The sequence below is a fragment of the Plectropomus leopardus genome, chromosome 10 (genome assembly GCF_008729295.1).
Source record: "Plectropomus leopardus isolate mb chromosome 10, YSFRI_Pleo_2.0, whole genome shotgun sequence".
Lineage (NCBI taxonomy): Eukaryota > Metazoa > Chordata > Actinopteri > Perciformes > Serranidae > Plectropomus > Plectropomus leopardus.
The window spans coordinates 920,206-944,577 of NC_056472.1; the positions used below are offsets into that span (position 1 = coordinate 920,206).

At 39.7% G+C, this 24,372-nt stretch overlaps 1 protein-coding gene across 1 annotated transcript; it reads right to left on the bottom strand.

Moving 5' to 3' along the window:
- Positions 1-8,120: 8,120 nt before the first annotated feature.
- Positions 8,121-21,684, bottom strand: insig2 (insulin induced gene 2). The gene is made up of 7 exons (XM_042495098.1): positions 21,561-21,684; positions 18,340-18,553; positions 18,067-18,239; positions 13,864-13,988; positions 12,709-12,875; positions 11,605-11,704; positions 8,121-11,082 (listed from the first exon to the last, which is right to left on the bottom strand). Exons 2-7 carry the CDS (start codon positions 18,459-18,461, stop codon positions 11,041-11,043), a joined length of 729 nt encoding a protein of 242 aa, XP_042351032.1. The 5' UTR covers positions 18,462-18,553; positions 21,561-21,684; the 3' UTR covers positions 8,121-11,040.
- Between the last annotated feature and the right edge of the window lie 2,688 nt (positions 21,685-24,372).

A 24,372-nucleotide genomic window follows, 5' to 3' on the forward strand; every position in this document is an offset into this window, starting at 1 on the left:
AAACACACCTCCCAACCACCACACACAACTTGGCAAGATGCAAACATGCACAAACATCAAACACTGTTCGTCTCCGTCTAAGCAGCACTCAAAAATCTATCCAAATTAATCTGCACCAACTTCTGAAGAGACACCCAGTAACTAAGAAAAATTTAAAAGAAGAAACCACTGTAACATTTTCTGTGACATGATTTTAAAAACATAATTGGAGGAATTATGAATATATAATAATTGTCAAGTCAAATTACTTTGCGGCAGTGAAGGATTTATCAGCTCCATTCACCATCGATGGAAACAAGACACCCGGGTGAACATGTTACTTTTGGCCCCTTGGCTGGCAAGATGCAAACATGCACAAACATCAAACACTGTTCGTCTCCGTCTAAGCAGCACTCAAAAATCTATCCAAATTAATCTGCACCAACTTCTGAAGAGACACTCAGTAACTAAGAAAAATTTAAAAGAAGAAACCACTGTAACATTTTCACTGGCCTCAATGCTACTTTCTGTTTACTAACCTGTTTCCCAGCCTGTCTGTGATGGCAAAACACATGCAAAAAGGCATCCTCATCTGCTGCAGAGCCCTGTACACAGCTCTGTTCTACTGGCATTGGGAAAGGATATATTTAGCAGGTTTACTCACATTTAAAAAACATGCATAAACATGCCAATTTTGGTTGGAAATGGGTATGGGTCATCCACCAGGAGTGTACCCTTCCATGAATTTGATTGGCCAACGCAGTGCCACGCCCACTGATGAGTTTCTGAGTTTTGCTGGAGCCCTCCAGGTTCATGTTTTGTTTGGTTGGAATGATGATACAGAATGCTTCACCTGTAAACTGTTTGGGACAGAGCTTCAGCACACAGTCATGTGTACTGATTTGTTTTTGGTACGTGGTCAAGAATGGCACAGGCAAAATTGTAAAAGCAATCATTTAAGTGGTTTAGAAAAATTTGAAACACTTGTGTCCCTTTGACTACACTCATTCATTTGTTAATTCATTGGCTGGTCTTTTGTCTGCTGCCTGTGCTCTGTGGAGAGAACAGTAGACTGAACAGTGTAATGAAAAACCAATTAGCTGCTTTTGGCACCAAACAGCCAACACACTCATCCCACCTGAGACCAGCTCGCTGTTAATTCTTCTCTCCAAGGCCTCGTCCAGGCTTTAACTGCTTCTCATGGCCGTTTTGTGCTCTCTTATTAAAAGACATGCTGACATGGCAAAGAATCTATTGCTTTGGCTGGAAATATGACTCCAGGACAGGCTGCTGCTGCTGCTGCAGTGAAGCCACAAAACTCCATTATTACCTCAACTCCAGCTTCCTCTTACAGAGCTGAGGAGAGTGGAGACACTGGTGGAATAGGAGGCTGATTGTGATTGATGGCTTCCCATTAGCAAGTCTGTTATCGCTCCGGCTGGGGGGAACGACCACTGAGTTGTAACACAACACATTACCTGAGTCTCTCTCCCCAGCCCCAGCCTAGAGCCGCTTAAATAAAATATAGACCCTCTCTCCGAGATCCTCATTCCCCGCTCAAGGTACTGCGACTGTTATCCCGTCAGCTGTGATTTGCTGAGCATTCCCACTCAATAAACACATCATTAGTATTCATATTAACTGGAGCCAGTGTGAGATATCTGCACTGCTCTGTCTCTCTCTCTCCGTCGCCTGTCTGTAAGTCCTGATTGTGGATGTATCCGCTGTAGCTTCAACAGCTCTGATTTTTTTCCCCCTCCTTCTTTCTTCTCTCTTTGGTGCTCACTGTCAAAATGATTGATTGGGACCAGGGCACAGAGTGTCCTGTATTACCCCAACAAATGATCTGGCCCTTGCTGGCAGACCTTGGCCAGAAAGAAATCAATATTTCACCATTAAAATCTATCAGAGGAGAGTTAGGGCAGCGACTGTCAGAGGCGACACTATCAAGCCGCTGCAACATTAAACCTGACACCTGCAGCACATGAGTAATCAATATCTAGTGGTTCACAGATCATTTGTGGTCACCTTTTAAGCAGTGATGGATGTCTCCCGGGGCAGTGATTCATGTTGTGACACCGTTTAACAGGGTTTTATTCCAGTTTAGACGGTCATCCCTCAGAGACGAGCTGGAGATGGAGCGCTGTGGTTCCCTGCTAACACCTATTTCATTGTATCAGGCCTGTCCTCAGCGATTACTGTGTGCCTTTTATAGGTTTTGTGCCCCACTATGTGTGAAAAACATGCAAGCGAGTGCAAGGTCAAACTTTATGAGTTCCAGCACCCGTGGCAGACCAAGCAAGTTTTACGTGGGATGTCAGAAAGGTGGCAGGAGGTTTTGGCAGGGCAGCACAGGCTGCTGCTGCTGCTGGTTATATAAAAATGAGCAAGTCAAAATGTAAATCAGTGTATTATGTAAAATCTGGCTCCATGGATTCCGCATGCAGCCACGCTCAGGTGTGAGAATTTTGCACCTGAAAGGTAGTTTAAGATTCAGTTTTATTGTGGAAGTACATGATTAATGAGCACTGTGAAGTCCTGCTGTTGTATAGCAGGCCAGTGCATTGTTCATCTAAACACCACGTGCATCGGTTTGCTTTTAATTTTAGTGAGGTCTGCACCATTAAAAATTTAAGGTCTATAGTGCACAAATGTAGCACGACTTTCATTTTATAGGGACTGCAATTGAACCTTACCAAATCAACACACGCACACTTACACATACACACCTGATTGGCTTTAAAAGTTGCCCACAAGGCCGTTGACTCCCAAGATGATTTACAGTGTCTATCCCTTGGAGACTAACTGCTGGGGGTTTCTCTTAACAGTTCTATCGGTGATGTTCTGCCCCCACTGCCATCCCCATCCCCCAGGTAAGTGCTTACTTTCAAGACCACAAAAGTTAAGAAAGGTTATATTCATCTCTTGACTCATCATAAGCACACTTCATTCAAACTGGACAGAAACAAAATAAAACTCAGCCAAACCGTCTTGGTTACTCTTTCCTATAATGTAGTTAGCCCACTGTTTCAACCAGCTCCGGTTTGGTAAAAATAAATTCTTAATTCACCAAGTTAGATGTAAGAAACATGCAGTTATTCCCCATGGTCTCTCTCTGCCTGCTGGCCGCCGGCTGTTTACAGTCCTGTAACTTCTCCCTCCACCACTAGGTGTCATGTTGTGGTGTGTGCACTACAAACAACAAGTTTAATAGAAAGAGGAGCATGTGTATTTATGACATAATTGAAAAAACATTTATTTACGATTCCTAATAATACCCTGATGTACTGTAATAACATGATACTGCCAAAGACTATTTTTGTCTATTTTTATAATTCAGTTTCATCAGGCCTCCAGTTCAGGTTGAATATTACACAAAACAATCTGACAACTTCCAGCCTCACTTGGATATGCTTGTACATGCAGACTGTGCAATGCATACCCTCCCTCACTCTCTTAAGTGCAACATACAGCAGCCTCATTGCATCATTTGAGACACGATATTGATTTTGATTGTTTGTCTTTTTTCTAAGTTAATATTTTACAGCTTCAGATATGTATTATGGCAGTAACAAGCCTCAGCAACCTCTGAGGCTGAAAAATGACGCCAGTGCAAAAATGCCGAAAACTGCAGTTCCTCTAGCGGCCATTTGACGCTGGCTCATAAACAGAGTCAATCCCCATAAACCCTTAACTTTAAAGTATAAACGTGTTTACGGCCTGGTGTTTGTATGCTTGATGCACTGCTGCTGTGCCAACTGTACGGATGCTCGCTGTGGGCTAGCTAGCAAAGGACACACTGACTGTGCCCTTTAAGTGTGTGTGTGTGTGTGTCTGTGTAAAGTAGACAGGCTGGTGATGTTACAGCAGCAAATAAGAGAGCAGCAACTGAATAACATTTTGTTAAAAAGGCAAAAGAATGCAAATATATATACAAAGGAAGGCTCTTAACATAAAATAAAACAGAACAGAATAAAAATAAAATAAAATAAAATAACAATAATAACAATAAAGATATGTACAGTATGTACAAAGAACAAACAAAAAACACAAAAAGATAAAAAGAAGTGCAAAGAGTAAGCAGATGGCACCTTGTATGGTAGCCTCATCAACCAGTGTGTAAATGTGTGTGTGAATGGGTGAATATGACATGTAGTTTGATAGCGCTTTTAATGGTCAAGCAACTAGAAAAGTGTTACAAATGCTTGGAAAGAAAGATGGAGAAGGAAACTATGGAGAAGTCAAATGAGAAATGTCAAAAATAAAAAGTTCAGTGTTCTGATTAATAGTTGGTCCATTGCTGTTTTTTTTAGGTAAAAACAAATATCTTTACTAACAGATCAAAGGTTTGCTCATAATCAATGTGATCTGCTGTGTTTCTTCTACTGTTTACCCCTGTTGTGTAATTTGCAAAGTCTCCGCTGATGACAGTGGTTCCACTCAAAACTGGTGGAAGCGCGGGGTGGTTCACCGGATGACACCAAGGTTCCAAGGATCTGGAGGAAAAGGGGCATCACTGAACTTTTTCCATTCAGTCTGATCTTTTATGATCTAAATTCACTAAGCTCCATACATGTAAATTCTTGCTAAAATCTGCAGATCAACAGTGCATTTGTTTCAGAATGAAACTGAACTATGTCATAGATTTAGGCCACATTTAGATGAGAACGACCCCTCTAGCCCCCAGGAATTTTTTTCCTTTACATTCTTAAAAAAATCTACAGTCATATGATAACATTGTGAAGTGCGTAGTAAATAGTGAACTATATAGGGAATAACTAAATGTGATTAAGGACACTACACTGGAATTTTCTTCCTCCAGAAATACATGGCCACATTGCGTTGTGGTATACAGGTGTAAAATGTAGGGTACAACATATGCACACTCAAATTTGCTGGGTATTCTATAATGCACAATATAGTGGATGACATTAACTGCTGAGAACACTACTGCAAAATGGCAAACACACTATATAGTACACTATTTCAAATGCAAATGGTTTCGAACTAAACTATGGGGTGGCATTTTCAAAAGTTTACACTCTGGAACCAAGTTTCAAAGTTTGCGATTTCAGGCCCCCAAAATGCTATTGTCTTGCAAATGAAAGGCCAAACCTTAACAAAGGTGTCATGTTTCATGCAAAAACAGTTGCCTTGTAAACAGCCACTTGGATGCAAGCAAGGTGGGATGGTAGCTGGTATGGCAGCCCCTGCCACCCCAGAGATACGCCCCTGTCCATGTGGCCACTAATGTCACTAACTCAAGTCTGCATTTGCATGAAAGTTCCAAACCAGTCGCCCCATTAAATCATCCCTTACAGAGATGCATCAAAGTGTTGACCAAAACAGAAGAGTGAGCAGGAGCAAGTGTGTGAGGAGGACAGCAGCGATCAGCTCCCTTTGAATGTTTTCTTCCTCAGCAAATATGTGAGAGCTCTCAACCTTGCCTCCTGACCCTTATTCTGTGAGAGGAGATAATTGCTTGTCAGGAATAAATAGAGAGATTAATGAATTCATTAGTGGTGGGGAGTTTTGCTCTTCAGAGCAGCACTTACCGCTATGACACATCACGCCTATTGTTTTACTAGCTAGTTAGCCTTGAACAATAACATTCACACAGCAAATTGCCTCATACACTCATGTAAACCACAGAGAAACTGTGTCCTTATCCTGGAATTTAGCAATAATGCAAACAAAGGCTCTTTAAATCCTGATTATTCATCTTAATTACTTTGGCCTATATGCGCTTGTGTCTGTGGGAGCTGCTAGCAGACAGGACACATTAATCCACATTAGCAGTGAACACTGGACCACTTGATGTGTGCAATTTTGCAGTGGCAGTACAGTTTGTGTTTCAGCGTTTGTGCCAGATATGTAGTATCTCCACTTAATTAGCTGCAGCTTTACATAGGGTTGAGACTTTTAATCAGCAAATCAGCTGATTTAACTCCTTGAAACCTGAGCAAATTGCCTTGATTTCTTTCTAAAACACAGGGAGAAAGTAAAGAACTGCTTAACAAGAGATGGCTCAAATATGACCAAAGTAATGTTAAAAAAAAAAAAAAAAAAAAAAAAAAGAAAAGAAAAGAAAAGGCAAGGCAGAACAGTGGCGTTGCGGTTAGCACTGTTGCCTCACAGGAAGAGGGTCCCTGGTTCGAACCCGGGTTGGAATGGGATTCGGTCTATGAGTGGGGGCCCTTCTGTGCAGTGTTTACATGTGCTCCCTGTGTCTGCGTGGGTTCTCTCCCGGGTGAAAGTGTGACCGTGAGAGTGAAAGGTTGTCTGTCTATATGTGTGACCTGTCCAGGGTGTACCCCGCCTTCCTCCCGATGACAGCTGGGACTGGCTCCAGCAACCCTGCGACCCTTGCGAGGACAAGCAGTTACAGAAAATGAAGGAATGAATGAATTAAAGAAAATTACCTGAAAATAATGAAGTAAAAAAGTAAAAGTAAATAAATATGTATTCCTTTTCTATATTTATTAGATTAAATTATTACAATTTTAAGATAGTCTTCTAGATATTTTTTCCATATTTCTATATTCAATATATTTGGATCATTTTCCTTAATTTATTTTTCATTTCAATCAAGGTTTTTTAGGGTTAAAAACACATTATAGTCAACCAATGAAGCACTGAAGGAAGTCTAACTGGGGGAAGTTTCAGCTGGTAGCAATCTGTAACCCTCAGGGCTAGAAAACAAAATCCCCCTAAATCTGACACAGAGAATCTTTAACCCTTCCAGATGTATGTTCCAAACAAAAATTACTTAAATAATGATTTTTTTTAATTAGTATTTGGGAAAACGTTCAAAGATGAATATTTGTGTACATAATCAATGATATGCAATAAAAGCTGATTGTATCATTTTTTTAAAACAGTATTCCCCTGTTCAAACTGTTTCCCTTGATCATTTTTCAGTGACATTCAGATCCACTGTGTGTTCCAATTTTTTAACAAATCCTGAATAAAAGCTGTAAATGTTTGTTTGACCTGTATAAGTGATCTAACATCAGATGTTTACTTTAAAATCTGTTTACACACAAATTGTGCTATGTAACAATATGAGTTATAAACTGAAATATGCCTTACTCATACTCCTTTCATCACTGTCAGCAATGCTTGTAAAGAATTTATTTTTCTTATTATTTTATTCATAGTTAGTGTGCTACCTCAGTATTGAGAAGCAGACTGAGTGCAGCCTGTGGATAGAGGTTTTCAGCAAAATGTATTTTAGCCGTATAAAAAAAGTCTACCTAAAAAATGAAGCGAACGCTTTATTGAGAATATTTCCACGGCTTCACCTCGCCGGCACACAGCCTTGTCCTTTAGCGCAACATTTTCCCAACCGAGGTACTTGGACAAAAGCCCAACTGTGCCATGCACTGAATGATGCTGCACGTCAGCTGTTTGGGTCAGAAAATGTTATTAGTGATGAAGCAAACGTCACATTTCATAAAATTCCACATGCTTGTGTTTTTTTACTAGGCTGTTCAATGAAATTAAAACTTGTCTCCAGTAACTGGCATTTCATCATCACTGATATAATGACTTTTGATTTTCTTGTATATCTTATCTCTTTATAAACCGCTAGGAGTCCGACCTGAACAGCTGACATGCAGCGTTACACAGTGCACGGCACAGTTGGGCTTTTGCGTAAGAATACAGAAGTACTACCGTTTAGAGAATATGGAGCCAAAGGAAAGACTGTCTGACTGCAAGGTGCAGCTGTAAATATATTCTCTATATAGCTTCCACTTAGACTGATAGGATTTTTTTAGGTAGGCCTTTTTTGCAATGGCTGAAATAAATTTTTCTGCTAACCTTGATTTAAAGCAGTACGTTGCTGAGCTTCTGGGGTGGTGCACTTCTCCTCCAAACTGGGAGCATGCTGACACCATCTGTATGTAACACTCTGACTGTAAGTAACTCATTCTGACCACTTTAAATAATGTGAACTATCCCTTTAAAAGTTTAAAGAAGTGGGTCTATGACTCCACTTTTACTATAATCTATTATTTATTCCTTCTCTGTAGATTTTTAACCTCACAAAACTCATCCTCCACCATCAGCTTCCTCCTCTGCAGGTTAACTGCTCATGTTAGTGTCTGCATGAGACATTTATCAGATGGACAGAAATCAGAGACAGTTACCAAAAGGCCATTGTCTTTATTATACCAACAAATTGCACATGTCCAGGTTTCAGAGGTGAGTGAAGTGAATGGAGCCACTCATCCCTGTTTATCCACTACATAATGAATCCTATAGGAAGTTAAATAACAAAGAAGGATTTCAGAAAAGTTACAGTCGCTGCAATGTTGATATAAAATATGCTACCCTCCTAAAAATGCATCAAAAAGGTTCCCCCATCATGTTTTTCAATATTGTCTAACCTACATCATGGCATATAACAAAACACTGTTTTATAGATTTAAATACTGTAATTCTAATTTGACCCAACATTTTGGAGTTTTTTTTATCACTATTTTTTTATAAAAATGTCCCTTGAATGATCCAGTCATCCCTCGCACAGACACAGAAGAGCTCCCTGTTTTTATGTATTCTGTGTTTTATGTACTAGTTTAGGGTTCTCGATCCAGCCACTCCACTAACACCTACTGCATACAGAGGAGACTTTAACACTGCTAAAACCTGTACGTGGGTTTGTTCTGTGGACAGTTAACGGTAATGCAGCTGCATTTAAATCACAACAAACAGCTCCTGCAGTGAACTATCAAACCAAGCTCAGAGCAAAGGAACACGTTTATGACTGTAACCTGTCAAATGTGCTTCAAAGTATATCAAGAGACTCATAACACCATATGTAACCCAGTACAAACACAATGCAAATATAACAGTATATGATGTTAGTTTGATGCTACTGTTTGTGGGTTATATCAGTAAATATTAATTAGACAGATTTAATTAGATAGGATCATACAAATGATCTTTACATACACCCAAGATAGTCTATTTGACTCTATAGGTTGTATCTGTCTATCTCCGTTATTTGCTATAACATATTTTAGGTCAGTGGTCCCCAACTGGTGGGTTGCTGTCCAAAAGTGGGTCGCAAGTCAATTTAAGTGACTGGTGAATGTGTAAAGTTAGTAAAAAACACACTTTATTTGAAGGTAACACTGAATCTACAGAACAGAGCTTTTATTTTTAAGTGTTGTTTCTGTTTATTCATCTAATATGATATATTTCTTATTTTTGTTTATATTTTGTGAAATGAAATTGAGTATGTGCTCATTTCTCTCATGTGTGGGCATTGAAACAATAACTTAAGAGAAATCTGGACTAGCCTTGTGCGGTATTAGAGTATACCAGGGTATTTAATAATCCTGAAGTTATGTTTTTTCAATACCGTCACAAATACAGGGACTCCTGTTACTATTAAACTCAATGTATTTAGTGCACAACACGCACCACCAGAGCTCTGTCTCTGGTCTCTTCTGGTCGAACAGGCAGCTGAGATGAAAGACATAACGACATCTAGTGGTGAAGGCAGAAGTTACAGGACTGTGAACAGCTGGCGACCAGCAGGCACAGAGAGACCTTGGGGAATAACAGCATGTTTTTCACATCTAACTTAGTGAATTAAGGATTTATTCGGACCAAATCTGAGCTGGTGAATGTTGGAACAGTGGACTTACTGACTAGATTTGTATTTCTTTTATTCTTTTATTTCTTTTTTTTAAAAAAAAGTTTTATTTCTTTTCTGTTAATAAAGTTGAATCCAAAAGGTGTGCAGTTATATTTCTCTGTTTAATAAGGAAAATAGGTGTGAGTATTAACTTTCTTAACATTTTGTGGGTTTCTACTGTGTATTTATTAGTCTGAAAAGCTGAAAGTAGGTAGCGCATTCACCGTCAGGACAGGTGTGTCAGCTCCACACACTTTAACAGTCATATCATGCACCCCTATGGAATTTCAGGAATGAATGAATGTATAAAATATGTACTGCTCAAGTCTGTTCGGGACCCCATGGCTGGATCTATTGGGAACCACTGTTTTTAAAGCTATTGTTCATAAGTGATACCCATCAAGTGCTAAGATGACAATAAGCTGGGTAATTTGGCATTCCTTCTGTTTTGGGGAAAACAAATGCTGCTTTTCACCCATTTTTTTAATCAGGAAACTGTGAAGGCTACAGATATGTATTTGGATAAATCTTACTTCCTGAAATTAAGAAACAATTTCCTAATATTATTGAGAATGTTTCAGGAAAAAAAAGTCTTACTGTGCTTAAAAACCAAGCCTGTGTTCATGTATGGATAAAACTCATCTCTTAAAACTGCTGTAAATTACTGTCCAATAAGAGAGCACAGTCCTTCATGTATCCTTTGATTCTTTGGATCCGCTGATACTGAACATGTTGGTGGCAGGCAGGGCAGGTGTGGCTGTGAGGTCCACTGCAGGTGCACACTGACCTGTCCTCACAGCCAGTGCAGACATGCATACACTACTCATCATCATTTCCTTTATCAAGACACTAATGTAGATAGAAGCTTATTACATACAATAAAAGGCCTGCTGTATAGATACATGTCTTTCTAGATATAAGTTAACTAGGCTGTGTGTTCTCCACTGATACATGAAGGATGTGAACGACTCAGGAGATAAGAGCAGACTTTAAAACTGATCCCCCGTGTCAGTGTGTTTGGCACAACTGAGCCAAAGGTTTCAAACATAGGAGCTGATCTTAAGAACGATAGATGCTTCACTGCTAATCCCTTCACAGGGAAGTTGAGATAAACTGCACCAAAGAAAAAAACACAAACACAACAAACTATTCAGCTCAGCTCAGCTCAGGCCGGTGGCTACCCCCAGCTCTGGATGGTCTGACAAGAGCCAATCAAAAATACTGTCTTGTACAGCAGAAAGCAGCAGGCAGCCAATCAGGAGCTCGGCTCTGGTTTGACGTGCCTCATCCTGGCTCGTCCAGGGCCAGCCAGTCCTGGCCTACGTTGCAGGCAGGTGTTCTGAGCCTGCCTCTCGCTCTGAGGAGGTGCAGAGTATATGTCCTTCTGAGCACAGTCCTGGTGGAGAGATCCCTCAGTCCTGATGGCTCTTTTCCTGAATGAATTTGTACTCATACTGAAAAAACAAACAAAAACACAACAGCGAGAAACAGTCAGTTACAGATCAGCGGTATCCACTTTAATGGCTGCTTTCTTTGAGTGAAGAACACTGTATGACACTTGTGTTGCTTTACAGTCCGATTTAAAGAAGAGACTGACCTCCTCTCTCCTTACCAACCCTCATGGCCCCTTAGATCCACCTCCGCAAATCTCCTCTCCACCAATAAATCTATCCTCTGCACCTTTGGGGACAGAGCCTTATCCAGGGCTGCTCCCAGGCTCTGGAACTCCCTCCCCAAAGAGATCTGTGACTCTGGAGTCCCTCGCCGTCTTTCAGTCCCGCCTCAAAACCCATCTCTTCTCCTCTGCCTATTCCTAGCCCCCATCCCACCTTTTTTTTGTTTGTTTTTTTTTTGTTGTTGTTATTTTGTTTTGTAAAGTGACCTTGAGTTAAAGAAAGGCACTATAAATCAAATGTATTATTAATTCTAATTCAACAGAGTTTTAGCAAAATAGATTTACTGAGATGATTCCTTACCAAAGCAAGCTGCCGTCCTATGTTTCCCATAGTTATCACCCCTGCAAAGAAGATGCAAGGTAACCAGGAGCGAATATACAGGAAATCTGGAGAAGTATACCTGCACAGAGAAGAAGAGCATGAGAGCAACTCCTAATTCTTCTAACAATGAAGACCAAAATGAACCTTTCATCTCAGGTTTGGTCAGATTATCTTGGTTTGACTGACTGTTTAATAATAAGGTCAAATACACCACAACATTTAAGACAGCAACGTTTCTGAATGCCAGAAAGAAAATAAGACAGCTTTTTGTGACAAGTTCAATTTGTCATCAGAAACATACAACACCACTTTTAAAGTCAAACAGAATTACCAGTTTAAGTTTTTTAGCCCTCTGAAGCCTGGGCAAATAGTCTTGATTTGTTTCAAAAACATGGGGAGATGGCAATGTGCAACTTAATTAGAAATGACACAAAACTTGGCAAGAAATTTGTTTAAAAATGCAAGAAAATGACAAAAAATAGCATTTAAAAAACACACACACAAAAAAACTCACCAAAATGGAATGGAAGTGAACAAAAAAACTGTCAAAACTGCTTAAATTTATAATAATTTATAATAATTTTAAAAAACTACTTAAAATATATAATAATAATTTTGATAAATAGTTCTCTAAACATTTTTTCTCAGCTTTTATTTTTTTAAATAATTTCCAAATCAGTGCTCAATGCCTTTGTCCCCCATGTCTCTAAATCAAATGAATTTGCTCAGGGCTCAAATGTTTAAATACTTGTGAAAGGCATCTGAAGGCGGCACAAGGAAAGTGATGTCAGTCCAGGTTTTAAAGGGTTAAATTCTATTAACCTGCAAACATTTTTATTGATGATGTAACTACATACTGTACAGGTAACACCAGATTCTGACTGTAGACTGTACTGCAATAGAATATTCTGTAGCTACTGTAATCCATACCAAAGCCTTGACACACAATACTTAGGTTGACTTTGGGTTTTTTTTTCATATCACCTGCATCTGCTTCTATTTCCTCCCTGTATATATTTCACTGTTTTCATCCATTTGTTTCCACACCATATTAATACAAGAATTAGGTGTGAGGGAACTTACTGAAAGACTCCATTATAAACCAGAAGTTGTGTGGCCAGTGTTGCCAGCAGGGCGATGCTGACTCCCAGGCCGAAGCCGCTCCGGGAACGGTCAAACGTCCACCATAAACCAATGGAGAGTGCCGCCAGAGTCAGCGACAGCTGGACGTTGTTGGCAAAGTCCACTTTCTGATAGGGGTAGGGTCAAGGACCAGGCAGTCAACAGCTGGTAGTTTCAAACGTTGTTTACATAGCTGTGTTGGAGAGCAGGGCTGCTGTGAAAGATACATGTTCAGCTCTACCTTTAACCTATGAGGCATCAAATCAAGAGAACAAAAGCCTGCACTTACAGCAGAGGAATATTCCAACCTATCAAAGTCTTGGGAAAGACTGATTGTTTATCCCCTCATATTAAGGCCCTGACACACCAACCTGACAGTCAGCGGTCAGTCAATGTTGGGCTGTTGGTGAGCATCTGTCACCATACTCACAGCAATATGTCCTTCACCACTGACAGTGAATAAAATAACTCTGACTGGCTGTTCAGCTCAGAACACAAGAAGAGAAATGGAAGTTGGGAAAGTAAACAAAGAGCTAAAGTCAAGAAGGAAACATTTCCTGATTGTTTGTGTTGCTGGTAAATGGACTGCACTTGTATTGCGCTTTTCTCATCTTCTGACCACTCAAAGCGCTTTCACACCTCACATTCACCCATTCACACACATTCACACACTGTTGGCCGAGGCTGCTATACACGATGCAACCTGCTACTCAGGAACCCTTCACACGCACTCACACTTCGATGGCGCAGCATCGGGAGCAGCCCTACTAATTTACCATTAACCAGCTGCCACAAAATATTGTTTGTCTCAGCCCAAGCAGCACACAAACATCAATCCAAGTTTAAGTCTGCACTACCCGTGTTAAAAAAAAGCCTGCATACACATGCTAATTTTAATGGAAAAGGTGTATTACAGGCTACCATCACCTGCTGGTATCAAATGGTATTTCCTCTCACATGTGCAGTACGTACATCCCGGATGGCCATCGGTTGTAGTCTTTGCAGTGTGTTCATGTGCTTTTTAGCCAAGACACTGGCCACATGAGGCAACACAGCAGGCATCAAGTGCTGAACAGAACAACAACAGACGCATAAAGCCCCCAACTTTAAGGATACAGCACTGGCGTGGTTGATACCCACAAACACAGCCACACAGCGCATCACACTGGACCACTCCCGCTTGAACTTGTGTGGCTCACCCAGACGGCTGTCGATGCATGGGTACAACAGCCCAATCATTGCTGTGGGGGAAAAGAGAGAGACAATAAAACAAAACAGAAAAACAAGAGACAACATCAGCAGCTTTCACTACTGTCATGGCACAGTCAACATGTCTGCTGACATTGTTCCTGAGAAAAGGCATTCAGATAGCATCCGTGCTATTCTGACCGTACAGCCACACAGCCATGGAGGGATTACTGAGTGAGCCAACTGGACCCAAAGGGTAAGGGGGCCCCACCAGAGTCTCCATTTGATGTGACACAAATCAACCTCAAAGAGACTCAATATGAATGCAGAGAGAGGGGTAACACATGTAAAAATGTTTGAGGTGGTGATACTTAATTGCTTCTGTTAAATATGATCTAATATTAGTCAGGTCTCACATTTCATTTGTTGGCCAACCATTTTTTTGACAATGAGCCAATCAGCAATACAAATTAAAGCAAACTGTGGCTGTACATAGAATATATAGAAACAGGATGCTACTTTACATAGAGTTGTAGAGTCGTTAGTTTAGGTCAACTGATTTGAATCATGTTTTTCCCCACTTCAAGGACAGTGTCACATGCTTTATGTGAATGCATAAATGAATGAGTATGATGAATCTGAATGTGTTGAATGTACTTCAACGGAAATTGCTAATTAGTTTATTTCTTTGCCCAAAAGGTAGCCAAAAAGCCAATTTCAGACTCTGCTATTAAGTATAATGGAAAACAGTAATGCAATGCAGTGATCTGCATCACTGCAGATAACCTCTAACCTAACTAATGTGGCTTCAAAACAAATTAATTCTGCACTGTCAACAAAATGCAGTAGACCTTCCCTGAGGGACAAAGTGTAGTATGTGTGTTAGCAACAAGTGGAAGCGACGGGCTCCTGCAGGAGGCGCGGTGTGTCTGGGGAGGAGGAGAGCCTCGGGCTGTTGTGCTTTGTGCTGAGCCGCTTGGGAACAAGCGGCACTGCGCTGCATTTCAGTCCACAGCTCTACACCCAGGGGACAACATTTCAATAACGCTGGCTAGTCGAGCCTGGTGGGCATGTTGTGCATTCACATGGAAGGCTGAGTGTAAGTGTGTGTGCAGACTGCTGTATGTATTCTCTTATGTAACAGCATAAAACTATTCTGCAATAATATTTGTTCAGCTCAGTACTTTCATTAATGTTGGTGTCGACATAATACAGATCAAGGTCATCATTACAGTTCTGCTGTCTGCAGGTCTTATAGTAAGGCTGCACTCATTTGTAATGAGGTGTATGACGGGGTGGGTTTCTTATGGAATCTTAAAGTATGGTTTTGGTTTTTTGATGTCGTCCTCTTACACTTCTATATTATTTTTATTGTTTTCTACTGCTTTAACTCTTTATTTTTCTTAAATGGATTCATTCAGTTTTTTAACTGCTGTGTGAGATCTGCCAGCCCTATCACTTTTATTCCTGTTAGTGCTGTAATCTTGTTGACCTCATGTATACTTTTTGTTCTTGCCTCTTAGTTTGACTGTTTTAGCCCTTTCGCTGTTTGGCATGTTTGTCTATGTTTATTTTAATGTTCCCTGAGTTGCTGCCTTTGCTTGTCAAAGCACTTTGTAAACAACTGTTTTTAAAGGTGTTATAAAAATAAAGTTATTATTATTATTAGTAGTATATTTTGCGTCAGGATTTGATTCATAATCCATCTGCAACTCAAAACTGATTCTTGATTTATTACATATAAAGGTCGGCACTTTTTTCTGGCTCTTAGTCTAGTGCATGGTGTACTAAACCATTCACTCGTGTGTAGGGTTGGGGAAAAAACTCAATACAGCATAATATCAATATTTTGTAATATTTTCCTATTGATGCACACACACCAAGTATTGTTTTTTTGTTAAATAAAATATAAATATTGCAAATACAAATTTGTCGTGTGGTAGCCTGCTAGAATAATAAAATCAACATTATTAGCAGCTGAGGTAAAATATCGCAATAAAAGCCTATTGCAATATATGTTATCACAAGACACAGCATATACAGCGTACCCCAGCATGTTTAAAATCACAATAAAGGTCGTGATGATATCACATTGTGGGCCTTGGGTGATTCCCACCCCTGCATGTAGGTTGTGTGTAGGCAACTGAAATACAGGCAGCATCAAACTTGACTAGTTGTAAGATAAGTGATCTCTATAAGGGATAAATGAACAAGACAAAGTGCACTAGAGTGCACAGACTTTAATTGAAAAAGTTAACTGCAATTACTTTTGGAAGCATATTACAGTGTTCTGTCTGTATGATTAAAGTTAATTTAAAGTGCAATTTACTGAGTTGGTCTGTGTGCTCTGAAGTCAGAGTGCTTCACCATGCCATTAATGACTCCACAAGTATCCACATTGTCTCCACTCTTCACTGCAGTGCTAGTACAACAGTAAGCCCTCCTATTCAACAGCTCTGTTGGAGGGCCACAGGTCTTTTGAAATTACACTTTTGGTTGAAGTTTTGTAAAGGGTTGCTGTTAGCAGTTAGCTGACTGCCATGTTTACACTGTGCCTTCACATACAGTTCTCTTTTTGTTCTGCCTACATCACATTAGTAACAACATGTCCATTTTATAAATCTATGAACAGATAAGAATCACAACTTCTTATTTTTTAGATGCTGTTTAGAATTTAAACTAATTGAGAAAAATATGAAACAATCTGTGGCACCTCCACTTATAACAAATTGTCTTCAATAAGAACAGCAGTTTGCAAAAGCTGCCATCTTTTAATTGACAGAGACAATTTTGTGTCAGCATTAGGAGGGCTGTCTCCAACAACTTTTCTAACTTTTACAATACACAATTCAACATTCCTTTTCACTTCACACAGTGGTTAACCAGCTGTGTGCAGGAGAGAAAGCAGAGTTTGAACTTTTCTCTCAAGCTCTCTCTTTTTATTCTTTACACAACTCTTTCAGTCACTTTTCATGTGTACAAACATGTGCAACACTATGGATGCCTTCAAGTGGAGACTATCTGGAAATGGACACTTTTATACTTCAGCAAGTAGCATCATCAGTTCCCAAACACTTACTGAGTATTGCTCAAGAAAAAGTTATGTAACACAGCAGTAAACATGTTGTCAGCATTAAATTTAGAATGAGTTTGTATTTAGAGGCAGCTGTGGCTCAGAGGTTGAGCGGGTCGTCCTCTAATCCGCAGGTCAGTAGTTCAATCCCCGGCTCCTCCGGGCAACATGCCGAAGTATCCTTAGGCAAGATACTGAACCCCAATTGCTCACGATGGTGCATCATCGGAATGTTAGTGTGTGTGAATGATTACTGAGTAGCAGGTGGCACCTTATGCAGTAGCCTCGGCCACCAGCGTGTGATTGTTTGTGTGACTGGGTGAATGTGACAGTGTTAAAGTTAGTGTTAAAGCACTTTGAGTGGTCAATAAGACTAGAAAAGCACTATACAAGTATAGTCCATTTACCATCAGCATAACATTGAGCTTAAATTGCGATTTGGATTATATTAACATGCCGAGTCAGTCAATGTCAGCAGTTAACAATTATGTAATGTGTGAATCACTAGTTTCATCACAATACTGTATCATATTGTTTGTTTGGATAGTGACATGATATTTGCTGATATCACAAAGTCTGCCACGATACAACTGCGATGCTATTCATTTCAGTAAACACCCTTGTTGTCGTCTTCTTGGCTGGTGCTAGGCCCCCTGGCCCTGTTTGAATGTTTAGGAAAGTGATGTGATTGGATGGAATTGGTTATTCAAAATAAAGGATCATCTCATAGATGATGATAGGTATCCATGTTTTCCCTTTACATCAATGGCAATGGATCGTTGATCATTGAATCAATATAGAAATCCAGATATATGTATCCTTACATGAGTATTCAAACCTCAGTGGCTATTGATGTGGCCATCTGAACAGACTCTTTTCAGTACTCAGAGTTATTAAGTAATTTTGCTATATGCTACATGAAAGGCCTTCATGGCAGAACTCTAAAGGACCTCTCTCAGAACACTTCCCCCTTCTCTCCTTTCCTCTCACTTAAAAATGTAGATGAAAACAAACCAGACAGGAATTGTTTCAAAAAAATGCGGGGTGTGTTCATGTACCTGAGGCCGTGCCACAGCAGGGAGGCACCCACCAGGCTGAGGAGAAGATACTGCTGATGACGTCGGGGGGAAAGAGAGTGACGTTTCTCTGCACCTGAAGTAAATTTAGCACCAGGGCCAAGAAGACACCCACGGAGAACAGCATGGCCCCTCGGATCATCAGGTTGGTGGTCCTATGATGCAAAGCAAAAGGAGTCAAACATGTCCCTGCCTTTGGTCATTATGTTGTTCCTCTTAAGATGAGCTAATGTGAGGAGAAGACGCGGAGCTAACCTGTTTGTGATGACTGAGATATAGGGACCCCTGGAAGGCTGTGGTGTCTGCCCGGGCCCCGACCACTGCTGCTGGCCACTGGTCACTGCACTGTCGCTCATAGCTGTCAGTGTTAGGGACATTCGTAGGCCTCAGTCAGGAAAAATTTGGAACAGCTTGTGACGACTTTATCCACCAGTGAGTTCAGTGTCCTCCCCCGACATCCCAGAACAAGCTGCAAAACAAGGACAGGTACGGAATCAAGTAAAAACTGGAGTATCCACCCTAGACCACAGCTTACATCGTGCTATTTCAGTGATTATAGACAGTCTTTATACACAAACATACACTGAATAGACAAAACAGTAAAACCTCTGGCTGAATAACACTGATCATCTTGTTCTAATGCAGCATTCTGCTGGGAAACTTGGCTCCTTGTATTTATGCGGATGCCACCTGACATGCTCCACCAACCCAAACACCATTGCAGACCAGGTTGCCCAACATGGCAACAGCACTCCCTGATGGCTGTGTCCCCCCATGGCCCAAGGAACAAGACACAGAGGTCAATGCATTGAACTGGCCTCCAAATGCACAGGATCCCAATCTGACCAAGCATTCGTGGGACGTGCCAGTACCCCAGCGGTCCCTCCACTTCAGGGTGGGGCCTTCTTGGATCAGACTTGGCTCTGACCTTTCAAAACCTCTGGGCTGTCCTGTGATGCCTGGCACTACGGTGTTGGTGGGGGATCCTTTAGGTCTTGAGGTGGAGTACCAGCACATCCCATGGATGCTCGGTCAGCTTGGGATCTGGGGATTTTGGGGGCCAGGTTGATGCTTTGAACTCTCCTCGTAACTCATACTTTATGCAATAGAAAGACACAATACTTTTGAAACTGGTGCGACATGGCCAGAGAAAACAGTGAAAAGGACTGTGGCATTCACTTTTTCTCAAGAGGAAGTAAACCTACAAGTACCAGAATGCACAGTGCTGCACCAGAACAATAAACGCTCTTGGTGGTAGGTAATGTACTGCAAACTTGACTGTTTGTCATAATGGCGGCTGGCTGGTTACAAGGGATCTAACATTACAGTTAATAGCTAAAACAAGTTTCTGAGAACATTTAAGGTGAGAAATAAGCAACTCGGTAACGAGATCTTGGTTTATATTTGATCAGAGCTGCTTAGTTTTGCTGTTTGATCTCTGATTTTCAGCCTCCATTTTTCCTTGCAGGAAGCAGTATGATGGCGACTTCCTGGTCACAAACTCTCACTATTTACAGCTAAAGACAACATTAAAATATGTTCAGAAAACATTTAGGTAAGAAATAGTAAAATTATCTTAGTTTACACTCAATCAGCATTGCCTATGTTTATTCTCTGATCAGAGTTGATCTGAGTTTGAGAGAGAGAGGGAAAGACAGTTGTACGGGTCTGTATAATGATACAATTCTATACTTTTTGTATCCATGGGTAGCTGGTAATACAAAATCGCTAAACTACAGCCTGTAGTTTAAGCAACAGCCCAACAACCACCATGACCCCACTGAATGACACGTTTTGCTGCACAGACAACAGGGAGATCCAGGCACTGGTTAGATAGAGGGAAGTTCAGTTGAAAACATACTACTCACATTGTTTTGATACAAAGCTGGTTAAAAATCAGCCAAGTATCCCTTCAATTAATGCTCATTTAGACCCATTATTAATGTTGTTGGGCTACTGCAGACTGAATCGGCTGTGTTACCTTCATATAACTCTTAAATATCCTAGGAAACTGGCTCTTTTGATAGTAAAGGTTGCCAAACACTGGCTTAGGGAAACTAATGCAATCAGTCCTGCAATAGCTCCTGCCTTCTGTAAAGGTTGCACTGTTCCATTTCATCCATACATTTTTTTGTTTTGCTTTGGGTTTTCTTTTTTTGTTAGTGTTTCACAACTTCTTGCCTGTATATAATAGCTACTTGCAGTGGTATGATGTAACAAAGTAATAATACTTCATTACAGTCCTGAAGACTTTTTGGGTGTTTGTATTTTACTTGAGTTTTTATACTTCACTTTTATACTCCACTACATTTCCCCTCAGCATTTTAGTTGGTTACTTCAAAACAGGGAAAGGGAGGGAGGTAGGGAGGGATGGACAGACTGAAAAACTGAATATTGCTCTTTATATCCTTTAAGTGGTGAAGACCTTAAGCAGCTCCAGAATTTGTCACTAAATGAGAACACTTCTCATGTCCTCAGGGGATACTTGTCCACTGCCGTCAGAGAAGTCATGTCATTTCTATGAAGGCCCAATAATGGGCATAGACCTTTTCACAGCAGACATTTTGACATGTCCGAGTAGGAAAAGCACAGGTGTATTTAATGACATTTCTGTTAATTATGATGTAATTCATTGCATAACCTTCAGTGAGGTATTTCTCTTAGTCCATTTGGGTTTCAAATCCCTCTGGTACCTAGATTTTTTCTGTATTCTTTTTTACCTGTTTTCTGTTACTGTTTTTAATGGTACAAATTAATGAATAAATAAATAAATACAAATGAGCCCTTGTTAATATTCACAGTTGCATCTGTATTTTTCCTGCTCGGACAAGTAAAATGTCTGCTGTGAAAAAGCTTCATTGTGCAGTGTTCACAATGTCTCAATGTGAGACAGTGTTTAAAAAGTTAACATTATGGTACTATTTGATGATACTGATGCCTCTAAGCTGCACCACGTTTCCATCAGAAGACACGTTGTATTTTATTAAAATAATGATGAGGTGACGTTAATTTAACAAAGCGTTGCCTCAGTGTGTCTCTCATGATACACAGGGAGCACACTCTGAGGACAGCACCTCATGTTACTGTGTGCTCATCTCACCAACTTTAACACGCAGTATAATTTAAAACTTTAATTTTCTGATAACTTAGCTATTAATGGGTTGCTTTTAAACAGTAAGCACTGTATAGCAATCAACTGGCTACCGGGACGAAGCAGTCAAACCGCTAATCACTGAGCAGCATTTACAGGTCTTTGCCTGCTGACTGCTTCTGAATAAGTTCAACCGACGACTAAACAACAAAACGACAGTAAACGGTAAAAGCCACTAAGCAGTTGTGACAGCGACGCATATGCTAAGTTAGTTAGCCTGACGTTAGTTTGCTAGCCTGATTATATGTAACAGCTAGCTTAACAGCATTTGTCATTTAAAGCCACCCATCGTAGCACACGGGCTGAGGTTAAAGATAACTCTTACCTTATGTTAAAGACACGTCCCCATACAGTTGGACATTTCAAATGTCATTAAACACAGCTCAGCTCATAACACCAGGCTGCCATTCAGGGAAATTTAATTAGCATTCTGCTTCTCTCCCTGTTGAGACTACTTCCGGCTAGAGGATGAATGAACACCGAACACCAATCGGCGTCTATAGGCATGACGTAACCACGTTACCAAAAAAAACTGACGTGTCACGTGATTAGTGTTCACGGCGACCTCACTTTGATACATCGCTGGTTCACGGTCCATCGATTAGAGATACTCTCAAAGATACTCCAACAAAAGAATTTATGTCTGCTCTAGTCACAAACATGGCTCGTAAATGTTACATGTCAATGTCATTAATTAAACAGGAAAACTGAGTAATACTCGAAATATGGTCTTTTTCAGTAGTATTTCGAAGGAAACTATGATATTTTCTCGCAGTAAAAACAAACATGTATCTTGTCCCTGTCATGTCTTCACCGAGAATAAAAAAACAATATTTTTTTCTTTACATTTTTTTTATTTCCTTTGGGATGTAATAAAAAAAATCCATGTTTTTTTTCCTTTTGTTTTGTTTTGTTTTGTTTAACAGACCCAATAGTTTGTTTTTGTTGTTTTTGTTGTTGTTGTTTTTTAATTATAGACCAAACAATTGAGGTGGCAGTCTATGGGTAAAACAGAAAAATAATTATGCATGCAGTGTGTTACGTAGACAAACATACATCAATTTGTTACCATGGATTTAGTAGAATTAGCAGTACTTGTATTATTTCCAAAAATCTGTTCAGTAAGACCTCTGAAACTAACATGTTGATAAAATATGCTTACTTTTGAAAATCCCGCCACACAGAGCCCTAATGTTTGGTGTGCCTTTTGTTTTTGTTACTTTGTTGTACTTTTAGCATAAAACACCTAAACTGAATGGTAGAGATGGCTCAGCCAGGTTGAGCTGAATTCAGTACATGTTTGATGAAGATAGTGAATAAAATGGGCTCTCCTGAACAATTGAACAGAATGATAAATGGCTAATAAAAACTCTCTGAAAGGCTAGGGCAGCGTTTCAGCTTTCAGCCACAGAAAATCAACAGCCCTATGCTGCAGGCAAGTCATTCCTCTCTCTCTCTCTCTCTCTCTCTCACACACACACACACACACACACACAGGTTACTCTGTTTTTTCTGCAACATATTTGATTTGCTCTTGTGGTCTAATAGGCTTACAGAGATGCATAGGTGAGAAAGTCACAGTGCAGAGTGGATCACTTTAATCCTCAGTCCCATTTACACTCCATTTTGTATTCAACATGCTGAGGCCTGCTGCTCATGATGGGGTTTCAGGGATTATATCTGGCTACACAATAGTTTGAATATAAACAGACTATCCATGCTCTCTCGTTCCAGCATAGCTCAGAGTGAACATGATCATGGTTAACATGATCACACAGCCTCTGCTGATGCCAAACAAACTGAAAGAAGCAGAAAGAAAGACAGAAAAAAGGCAACACAATGCTAGACTTGTTCTTAAAACCAATTAGAGCTACACAGGATTTTCCTCAAAAACAATTTATAGACTCACACAAAAGTAATCCCCCTCAATTGAGTGTGTTTACATGGACAGGAATAACTTGTTTATGTGTTTAAGCATGTAAACACCATATTCTCTTTATGAAAAACCACATGCTAGCTCGAGTAGCCTACTCTTTAAAAAAGCTGGACATATACACTGAATGTTCTGACTATGATCATAATTAGGATAAGCATCATTAACAGATTATTCATGTCCATGTAACAACACCCAGTCATCACTATGAGCCACCCTCAGAGTGTGGCAGTGTATTCATCTGCAGACACTGCACTCTGCATGTTTTTTGTTGTTTTTTTTTTATTATGCTGGGTTTGGGACATTCTTGGGCACAGTGTGCAGTAACAATAACTGACAATTCTGCATGCTATATACCTTTAATTTTTTATTTCTATATTTATTAAAAGTCTGGCTTGAAGTAAAGTTATATTTAAAAATATCTTTAACACTAGAATTTAGACTTTGTATTGATTTCACTCTCTTGAACTATATGCTTTTAGACAAAAGTTGTTATGCTGTCAAATTATGCTGTCATATATATATATATATATATATATATATATATATATATATATATATATATATATATATATATATATATATATATATATATATATATATATATATATTTTAATATATATATATATATATATATTAAATAAGAAGAAATTAAAGGACATTTTGATCAAAGTTTTACATACTTGACACCATAGAGTAATATGATAATATGATTTACAGAACATATATTAACACAGTTTAATAAATAATTGAAATGTCACACTGTTTTTGCAGTTAAGTTTGGTTAGTGATTGGTCAAAACTCTTTTGTGTGCAGACTTGGCTATGGCATATGTGTTATATTATATAATCATACAAACTGTTGTGCATTTGCACAAAAATGACAAAAGATGCCTAGTTATGCAGAATAAGAGGAGGATATCTTCCTAAAAAGATAAACCAAACAATAAAAAAGAGCATCCATTACAAGCCTCATCACTGACATTTACAGTTTGTAATTTTCCGTATTTTCTTTAGAGTCAACAAATCAACACTTACATAAATCACCAACATGTTAGTCCATCTCCCAGTACTTTTTCACCTGCCTGCCTGTTCTGTGGTGACCCCAAAATCTTTGGTTCCGACCCAGCTGGCATCAGACGTCAATATAAGAAAGATGCTGCACTCATCTGACAGACCATAAACTCACTTGGGATGAAAATCAG